This window comes from Bison bison, unplaced genomic scaffold (assembly GCF_000754665.1).
Source record: "Bison bison bison isolate TAMUID 2011002044 unplaced genomic scaffold, Bison_UMD1.0 scf7180017864370, whole genome shotgun sequence".
In the NCBI taxonomy this organism is placed as follows: Eukaryota; Metazoa; Chordata; class Mammalia; order Artiodactyla; family Bovidae; genus Bison; species Bison bison.
In genome coordinates this window covers 10,019,184-10,029,984 of record NW_011494942.1, presented here as the reverse complement: position 1 = coordinate 10,029,984, position 10,801 = coordinate 10,019,184, and the positions used below count along the sequence as shown (strand labels likewise).

Below are 10,801 nucleotides of genomic sequence, written 5' to 3'. Positions count from 1 at the left end.
GAACTGAGAATTCCCAGCACACAGTACCCACACCATGGCTCACCTTTTTATCTGAAGGCGCAGTTCAGTACAGTCCTCTGATAACTCTCTGTTTGCTTCCTCCAAGTTTTCCAATGCCAATTTCAATTTATTATTTTCCTCTTCCAATTTCTGCTTGTTGAAATGCATGTCTGCTATATAGGTAATCAAATCAGGTACCTCTCTGCGGGGAAAAGGATGAATGGGCATAAACTTCAACATCACTAATCCCTTCCAGTCAAAGTAAGGCTTATGGTTAAGCCCAAACAAGCTTAAATATTCCTGTGAGGACTTCCCTGTCGGTCCAGTAGTTAACAATCCATCTGTCAGTGTAGGGGACACAGGTTCAATACCTGGTCTGGGAAGATTCCACATGCTGCGGAGCAACTAAACCTTGTAGGCCACAACTGCCGAAGCCCTCCCAGGCTAGGCCCCGCGTGCCACACTTACTGAGTTCTTATGCTGTAACTACTGAAGCCCACTGCCTAGAGCCTTTGCTGTGTGAAAGAAAGAAACCACCACAACAAAGAATAGCCTCCAACTGCCACGACTAGGAAAAACCCACATGCAGCAATGAAGATCCAGCACAACCAAAAATAAACAAATAAAGAAGATTTTCTACTTTATTTTCATTCATCCTCATAAACATAGTTCACATACACAGTATTTTTTCAAGCACTTATTACAATAACACCAAAGATTTTTCCAAAATTGCCAGATATTTAGCATCTGCCACTTGTGAAATCAACTTTTACAGCTTCCATTTCTTCCTCTTCACTTTGCTCCCAACTTCTGTCTCTATCGACACTGAAGAGTTCCTACTTCTGCCTGGGTTATGGAAAATCCTGAAATAAATTGACACTGGATGCTTTCAATCAGAAATCTTGGCCGGTTTCAACAGGCCTTTAACTAGGAAACAATTCCTAGAGTTTTATCATTGTAGCCTGTAGCTCACAATTTAGTACTCATGGTTCCTAGTATTTTCTACAGCTTGTTAATATTTGTAGCTGTCACGCTTGCCCTGACATTTGATCCTAAACCCTTTGAGAGTCTGAACTGTGTTTTTCAAGGAGTCCCAGGTCTCCTCTTCTTTGCCATCTTTTCCTAGACTTTAGCATAGGTTGGCTACACGGTTCCTAGTCCACACTTTTTGCACAGATAAACCTGAAGTGGCAAAGATAAAATAAGGAAGGACAGGTTCAGTGCTTCAATTCTGAGCTTCCAAAGCAGAGACTTGGGTTCAATCCCTGGTCGGGGAACTAAGATCCCACAAGCCACATGTTGGCTCAGCCAAAAAATTTTTTTCAAAATAAAAATAAAGAACAGAGTCACTTCTCCTTAATATCCAAATGCATGTGTAGCAGAAAACAGCTTTTCTCATTAATATCTAAAAGTATCTGCTGCTGCTGCTGCTAAGTTGCTTCAGTCCTGTCCGACTCTGTGCGACCCCATAGACGGCCTCCTACCAGGCTCCTCTGTCCCTGGGATTCTCCAGGCAAGAACACTGGAGTGGGTTGCCATTTCCTTCTCCAATGCATGAAAGTGAAAAGTGAAAGTGAAGTCGCTCAGTTGTGTCTGACTCTTAGCCATCCCATGAATTGCAGCCTACCAGGCTCCTCCATCCATGGGATTTTCCAGGCAAGAGTACTGGAGTGGGGTGCCATTGCCTTCTCAAAAGTATCTACTGAAGCAGTAATAAGGATTGACATATATACACCACCATGTGTAAAATAGCTAGCTAGTGGGAACCTGCTATAAAGCAGAGGGAGCTCAGCGTGGTGCTCTAAAATGACCTAGATGGGTGGAATGGGAGGGACATCCAAGAGACAGCGATATACGTATACATATAGCTGATTCACTTCATTGTACGATAGAAACTAATACAACATTAAAGCAATTACACTCCAACTAAAAAAAAAAAAGCAACCCCCCCCAAAGAGCTTAAGGTCAATGTCATAATTCTACGTATGATAGAACTTGTCGTGCGTGGAAAACACAAAGTCAAAGAAGAATAAAGTTTTCATGAGCAAGAAAATGCTTATTTATGTGACACTTCATAATCTTTCACAATTTGTGTTCCTAGTGAAACTACTTCTAATGCAATTAGGATATAATAGCTAAGAGTTAAAAATAAATTATGTTAGCCCTACCACACATGCACACAAGCAGAGCTAAGTGACTTTACCGTAAATAAAATACATGAAAAAGTTGAAAGTGTTAGTCACTCAGTCATGTCTGACTCTTTGAGATCTCATGAACTATAGCCCACCAGGCTCCTCTGTCCATGGAATTCTCCAGACAAGAATACTGGAGTGGGTTGCCATTCCCTTCTCCAGGAGATTCTCCAGACCCAGGGATTGAACCCAGGTCTCCTGCATTGCTTTGCCAATGTTACTTTGCCAACAAAGGTCTGTCTAGTCACAACAATGGTTTTGCCAGTAGTCATGTATGGATGTGAGAGTTGGACCATAAAGAAGGCTAGGTGCCAAAGAATTGATGCTTTTGAACTGTGGTGTTGGAGAAGACTCTTGAGAGGCTCTTGGACTGCCAGGAGATCAAACCAGTTCATCCTAAAGGAAATCAGTCCTGAATATTCATTAGAAGGACTGATGCTAAAGCTCCAATACTTTGGCCACCTGATGCAAAGAAGTGACTCATTGGAAAAGACCCTACTGTTGGGAAAGATTGAAGGCAGGAGGAGAAGGGGACAACAGAGGATAAGATGATTGGATGGCATCACCAACTCAATAGACATGAGTTTGGGCAAGCTCTGGGAGTTGGTAATGGACAGGGAAGCCTGGTGTGCTGCAATCCATGGGGTCACAAAAAGTCGGACACGACTGAGTGACTGAAATGAACTGAAATGAACTCCTGCATTGCAGGCAGATTCTTTACTGTTGGAGACAGCAGGAAAGCCCAGAAATAAAATAAAATACATAGATCTATGAAATAAGAAAATCCATAAGAAAAGTTGAGGCGCTTGAGAAAACATTACAAGTAAGAATGCTTACAAGACTCCTTTAGGCAAGTCTCCACCCAACCCCTTGAAGTTCCATGATGAAGAATCTGTTTTATCTGTGGTCATCTTAACTGAAACACACACAAGAAAGTTTTATAAAAAAATCCATTTCTCCAAATCACACTAAACTGGCAGAACAATCCCAAAGAAACACATACATACTTGCTTCACATGATTTTATGTTGTCCTGTTCAAAAGCAGAATCAACCATTGTGCTGCTTGATCCACTATTCTCTCTTTCCCTGTGGCCAAAAAACAAAACCAGTGAGCTAGAATTCCTTGTCAAACCAAAGCTTAGCCAATTTTTCAGATGTGTTCTGTATTTTCTTATTGATGGTGGTCTTTCTGAATTTTAAAACCATCTATCCATTTGGCCACAATTTGGAGCCCAACACTGTTCTTAAACAGAGTCATAGAAAAGAAACATGTTGTCTCTACCTCCTATAAACTTTAATCTAACATGAAGAAAAGAATATGAATGCATAAGTAAGTAGGTGATGATGCACATAGCTATAATTAGGCAATGGGAGCCTCAATGGATTAGGAAGCTGGCATGATTTGGAGGACTAAGTGGACACTTGTAGAGGTAGCAAGACGTTGGGCCTTAGAGAATTAGGAAGGGAAAGGCATGAACAGCTAATAATTTGGGGCACACTGAAGGTGCTCTTTTCTCTTTCTCATGAAAAACTAAGTTGAACTTGAACTAATTGTAGTTTGGAGCATATCATTCCTAAAATTTGGAGAACCCTATACACAGGCCTCTGCCCAGGACACCCCAAATAAACATATTAACACTTCAACCATTTGTTTTCCGAGAGTCTTTGTATTATGATTTCAGTTTTGCTGCCTAATCTTAGCAATTGCCAAACCCTTAGATAATCTCTTCGGAGCAGCTACCAAAGCCTCTAGACTAGTACTTACATCCTATTGTGTTTCAACATGAGATGTTTTCAGAAGATGACTGAGCAGAATAGCTCAGTCCTCACTCTCATATTCCTATTAATAGATCCGCACCCATCACCATTTCTGAGTCTCTGTTCTTTTATATCTCCCATGTTCTTTTTCTTTTCCTTTATATTTGTCATAAAAATAAATTTTCTCTTTTGCCCTCACTCCACTTTACCCATGGATTATTGATATCTGTATTATACAATCAAGCCTAAATATTTTAGGAAAAGTAGAAAATTCATAAGAAAATAAGACAAAGAAGCTAAGGTCTTCATGCAAAGAAAATCATTTTGGAATATATTCCTTCCCACTTTCTCCTGTGCATATTTTTATTTCTCAACAAATAGGGGAGTATACTACATACACAGATCTATGGCCAATTATTTTAAATTAATACATATGAATATTTCTCCTGTCAAATATTTATTTAATTGTAATTTTGAGTGACTAATTAGTATGGAAGTATTATCATTTATTTGTCCAACCACCTACTATTAAATATTTGGTTTGCTTACATTTATCATAATCATAAACAACATTCTGCATATACATTAGAGTATACAATTGGTTGTCTTTCCTGAAGTTACATAATTTGACCACATTGCATATTTCTAAGGCTCTGGTGCTCGTGCTGTGCTCAGTCTCTCAGTCGTGTCTATCTCTCTGCAACCCCATGGACTGCAGCCCGCCAGCCTCCTCTTGTCCATGAAGGTTTTCAGTTAAGAATACTGGAGTGGGTTGCCATTTTCTTCCTCAAGGATATCTTCCCCACCTAGGGGTCAAATTGCGTCTCTTGCATTGTCGGTAGATTCTTTACCACTGAGCCACCTGGGAAGCCATACATTCCTAAACTGCCATTGAAAAGCTGTGCCAACTTGCAGTATTATAAACAAGGAGAAGGTCTATTTCTCCACCCTCCCTGACAACATGGGATAGGGTCATTCCTCTAAACCTTTGTTAAACTGATGCACAAAATATGTTCTCTTGATTTTCATTTCTTGGATTAATAGTAAGATACTATCAGATAGTATTTCCTATCAGTGCAAAAAACAGTGATTAACATTCATTGTAATCAATTATTAAATCAGAACCTGAAAACGCATCCTGCTGGGACTATGATTACCATTTGTTTCTGCAGTGAGCCATCATCCATTCCTTCACAGTGGCCTGGAAGGTTTCCAGGTTCACATGTACATCTCTCTTTTCAGGATCAAGCATGATCCATAGCTCCTCGAGGTCATCATCTTCAGAACCTTGACTAGTTGTCTGTCTCAGATAATCTATTATTTTGGTGATTCTGACTAAACCTTAGGAAGAACAAAGTCAAGTTAGTTTTTAAAGGTGGCAAAAGATTTTTTTTTAAGTGAGGTGCTTAACTCGTTCAAGTCCATTGGGTCCTGGAAATGTGCCTTATAACCCTCGCAATCCTGCTGAGTTGATGTCATAAAGTAGAGCACTGGCCTTAAGGTTGGAGTCTAACCGACTAGGGTCAAATCTCGGCTCTGGACTGTATCAGCTGTGTGGCTCTGGGGAAATCACTCAGTCTCTTTGAGCCTCAGTGTCCTCATCTGTGAAATGATGCCTACTACACAGAGTTGTGAGATTCAAATAGGAAAGATTTATGTAATCAATAGGCTTCTCAGATGGTGCAATAAAAGAATCCGCTTGGCAATGCAAGACACAAGAGACGAAGATTCAGTCCCTTGGTTGGGAAGGTCCCCTGGAGGAGGAAATGGCAACCTTCTCTAGTATTCTTACCTGGGAAATCCCATGGACAGAGGAGCCTGATGGACTACAGTCCATGGGGGTCACAAAGAGTCAGGCATGACTAAGCAACTGAGCGAGCGTGTGCACGCACACACGTGCACACACACACAGATGTAATCAATAATCACTTGTGGGAAGTGGTCAAAAATGCTGCTTTATTTTTCTCTCCCATTCTTTCCTTAAAAAACAGTTAGTGGGGACTTCCCTTGCGATCCAATGTTAAGAATCCACTTTCCAATGCAGGGGACTTGGGTTCAATTCCTGGTCAGAGAATTAAGATCCCACGCGCTGTGGAGCAACTAAGCCCTCGAGCTACAGCAACTACTGAGCCCTGGCACCTCAACTGAAGAAGCCCATGAGCCACAGGGAAGATCCTGCCTGTCTCAACTAAGACCTGACACAGCCAAGTAAATAAATATTTTAAAATAAATAAATATTTTAAAAAAGCATTCGTGAAGGAAGGATTTCCTTGGCCCTAGGTGAAATTTTCAGCCTCAAGTAAGTAGTTTGACTCTTTGGGGTGGAGAGGGAGGAGTGGAAAAGTCATTCTTGGATATAATCAGCCCTACTATCACATTCAGAAATTAAAGTCATACAGACTGTTAGTAATTAACACACCAGTCTTCCTCAAGCATAAGACATCTTTTCTACTCTTAACTAGGGCCTGCCTTGGGCTAGCAGTTTAAAGAGGGAAGGAAAAGGAAGTAGAAGTTTGATAGGGTGAAGTTTGATAGGGTGAAGATTCTTACCCCAGGAGGTAAGAAGAGACACTAATATTTGAAAAAAAATTTTTTTAATAAAAAAATAAAAGAATAAGCTTAGTACATCATTAGGAAAAGAGAGCTGTAAAGGAAACTGAATGACTTTAAAGAATGCATTAATTTAATGGAAAATGTCATTAGGTTGTGACACAAAGAAATGGAAATAAAATTTTAATAGTTATTTAGAAGGATAATTTTTACTCCTGTTTGCATAATTGGAGAGTTGGAAAGTCAAAAAGAATACCCTATATCTCATTTTCCTCCACTAAAGCTCTAAAATCTGATCTTATACCTCAAAACCAGAAAGATCTCCTGAGATGTTTCTTTAACGTGTCAACTCAACTGGGCGACAGAGTGCCCAGTTATGTGGTCAGACATGATTCTGGTTGTTTCTGTGAGGGTGTTTTTGAAAGAGATTAAGATTTAAATTGGTAGACTAACACAGGCTGCTGTCCCCTAATGCAAGTGGGCCTGAATAGAACAAAAAGGCAGACCCTTCCCCAAATGAGAGACAATTCTTCCTGCATGACTGCCTTGGAACCAAGACTTATCTTTTTTCCTAACTTTGGACTCGAACAGAAACATCAGCTCTTCTTCAGTTTCCAGATGTTGACCTTTGGACAGGTTGCCTCCTGGTTCTCAGGCCTTTGGACACTGACTGGAAGGAAACCATCATAAGCTCTCTGGGACTCCATCTTCAGCTTGCTCACTCACCCTGCAGATCTTCGAACATGCCTGCCTCCATAATCACATGAACCAGTTCCTTATAATTGTGCGTGTGGGCCTGCACGCTCAGTCGTGTCTGACTCTGCGACCCCGTGGACTGTAGCCCACCACGTTCCTCTGTCCATGGAACTTTCCAGGAAAGAATACTGGAGTGGGTTTGCCATTTCCTTCTCTAGGGGATCTTCCCAATGATTGAACCTGCATCTCCTGTGTCTCCTGCATTGCAGATGGATCTTTACCACTGAGCCATCAGGGAAGCCCCAATTCCTTATATCTCTTTATATATTTTACACACACACACACCCTGTTGGTTGTTTCTAATACATCTCCCATCTCCCTTTAATGGAGTTTCCTTATTTTCTTCCGGGAAACAATTCCTTAAATCCTGTCCATGCAGAGAGGCTTACCAGGAATAAATAAGTCCCATTCATCCTACCGATATAATTAAGAGTGCAGGTAAATGTTTTGCTATAAGAATGTTCATTATGGTTTATCATGGTTATTTTTGTGCTTTTCATAATAGAGAAAAAATACCCAATTGAGACATATTGTTTAAATATATTATGTTACATCCCCCTAGAGTACAGAGAAAATATATATTATTGACATAGACAAGTACTCAAAATTATTAAGTAAGAAAAAGCAGATTATAAAGCAAGCTGGAAACATTCCCACTTACACTTAGGGAATATATTGCATATAACTTAAGGAGAAAATAATGACCAAAAAAAAGGTCTTAAACCATTTTTTGCAACCATACTGTGGCAGTGAGGTGGACAGACTCCAGGCTTCCCCTTTATGATCCTTGCTTCCTAATGCTTTCACCTTAGTGTAGTCTCCTCCCCTCGAGTGTGGGCATGATCTGGGACTTGCTTCTAACCAGTAGAATATGGCAAAGGGGACAGGATATACATGTATATGGTTGTGTGATTAACTTACATGAGATCACAGTGCCTATCTTGCTAGGGCTTCCCTGGTGACTCAGCAGTAAAGAATCTGCCTACCAATGCAGGAGACCTGGGTTCAATCCCTGGGTCAGGAAGATCCCCTGGAGAATTAACTGGCAACCCACTCCAGTATTCTTGGATGGAGAATCCCATGGACAGAGCAGCATGGTGGGTTATAGTCCATGGAGTCTCCAAAGAGTTGGCACAACTTAGTTACTAATACTTTCAAACTTTTATCTTGCTGGAGTCACTCCCTTGCTGGCTTTGAAGAAGAAAATCTGCCATATTAGGGGCTTCCTATATTCAGAGGTGCAACTAGCAAGAAACTGTCTCGCTGACAGTAGCAAGACTCTGAAGTCTTCAGTCCTATAAGAGCAAGAAACGAATTCTGCCACCTAAAGCAGATCATTCCCTACTTAAGCCACAGATGAAACTGTTAAGGCTAGTCAAGGAAAACTTAAGCACTAAATATTTTCTCTGCTCTTTGTCCTCCCCTCTCCCCTCTACTATGCATTGTGTATCTGCATTTTGCATCAACCAAACATCCCCATGGGCAGAAATACCTGCTCAACCATAAAGAGCAACATTATCCTAGCATCAACAAGACAACCCCTAAAAAGATAACCTTCCTTCTTATAAGGAGCTAGGATGACCCATGACTCACTACTCACCTTATATGCTTAGATCCAGATTGTGTAAACCGTTAATAATATGTACACCATTTAATGTACAGCCTTCTGTCTCAAACATGTGCTCCGACTTTTAACAGGTAGAATGGTTCTCCGAGTTTTCTGAAAGGCTGTTCCTGGATTATAGTCCTCACTTTGGCTTAAAATTTTCCATTGCTTTCTTAGATCAATGGATTCATTTTGTACAGACATTACAAAGGAGAATAGTAACTTTACAAGACAGAGATTTGGCAGACACCACACTAATCAAGGGATCAAAGTTAAAAATCCTGGTATATTGTACTGAGAAGAGCATAACATCATTTCTGTAGTGTGCCTGCGAAAATGTACGGCCTGAATAAACAAGAGGAAATATCAGACATTCTACAAAGTAGCTGGCATATAGTCTTCAAAACTTTCAAAGTCATAAAAGGCAAGGAATCTGAGGACTTACTCCAGATAAAAGGAGATTGAAGAGATGTGAAAACTAAACACAGTGTGTGATTCTGAATTTGATCCTGGACCAGGAAACAAAAAAGCTATAAAGAATATTGTTGGGGAAATAGACAAAATTTGAATACAGACATTTAAATTAGATAACAGTATCATATCAATGTTAAATATCCTAATTTGGATAATTGTTCTGCAGCTATGCAAGCAAATGTTCTTCTTTGTAGGAAATACATACTGATGTACTTCAGGGTAAAGAGACACAGTATCTGGAGTTTATTTTCAATTAGAAACACCATCAAACTTTTATCTGGCCTTTCCTTTGGGAAACAAGACTCAGCCACAGCCTTATAAAACTGATAAGCAGCATAGAGTTTCTCTTTATAGATATTCCAGTTGATAAAGTAAGAAGGAATGATAAACTACTAACCTTCATATCATCTAATGAAAGAATAAATCTAGGCCTTCACTCTCAAATAGTTTTGTCTTTTGATAAAATTACATATACTGTGACTCCTCTGGCAGTCCAGTGGTTAAAACTCCATGCTTCTAATGCAGGGGTGAGGGTTTGATCCGTGGTCAAGGGACTAAGATCCCACATGCCTGCCACTTGACGTAGCAAAAAAAAAAATACAAAATACACTATCTATACAGAGTCTTGCCCAAAAACAGATATAAAACATTTACCTGATCAAGCCTCTAAATGTAGGGGACAAAAAACAGGTTGTATTGCTATGGCCCCACAACCACTAAAATTCAGATTGGAGAAAATGAGGCGATAAAAGGGCCAGTTTCATTAACAAATAACTTAAAATACAAAAAGAATGAAAAAGGAACAGAGGGATAAGCCAGATAACCAATAACAATGAACAACCCTTTCTTGGATACTGATTTAAACAAATAAACTGTTTAAGAAAACATAAATTTCTCGTACAAATGAGAAAACTTGAATGTTGGTAAGGCATTTGATATTTAAAAATTACGTTACATTTTTGGTCATAAAAATGACATTGTACATGTGTAAAATAGACAGCTAGTGGGAAGTTTTGTACAGCACGGGAGCTCAGCTCAGTGCTCAGCAGTGACCTAAAGAAGTGGGATGTGGGGGTGGGAGGGAGACTCCACAGGGAGGGTATCTGTGTACACATATAGCTGACTCACTTTGCTGTACAGCAGAAATGAACACAATATCGAAAACAATTATACCCCAATAATATGTTAAAAATAAAAAATTTTAAAAGACTTTGTATAGCTGTATCTAACATCAGTCTTTATCTTTTGAATGTACTGAAATGTTTACAGAGGAAATAATATGTCTTAGACTTGCCTCAAACTAATCCAGACTTCGGAGAAGGCGATGGCACCCCACTCCAGTACTCTTGCCTAGAAAATCCCATGGATGGAGGAGCCTGGTAGGCTGCAGTCCATGGGGTCGCTAGGAGTCGGACACGACTGAGTGACTTCACTTTCACTTTTCACTTTGATGCATTGGAGAAG

General features: G+C 40.0%; 1 protein-coding gene across 1 annotated transcript in view; it reads right to left on the bottom strand.

The window, feature by feature from the left end:
- LRMP (lymphoid-restricted membrane protein) overlaps nt 1-7,258 on the bottom strand; it is a 92,916-nt gene extending 85,658 nt beyond the window's left edge. Inside the window, exons 1-5 of the mRNA XM_010856044.1 lie at nt 7,228-7,258; nt 5,109-5,292; nt 3,200-3,279; nt 3,030-3,108; nt 44-202 (exon numbers count right to left, since the gene is read on the bottom strand). Coding sequence (XP_010854346.1) covers nt 44-202; nt 3,030-3,108; nt 3,200-3,279; nt 5,109-5,292; nt 7,228-7,258 — 533 coding nt within the window. The remainder of the gene's footprint in view (nt 1-43; nt 203-3,029; nt 3,109-3,199; nt 3,280-5,108; nt 5,293-7,227) is intronic.
- Nucleotides 7,259-10,801: the final 3,543 nt, after the last annotated feature.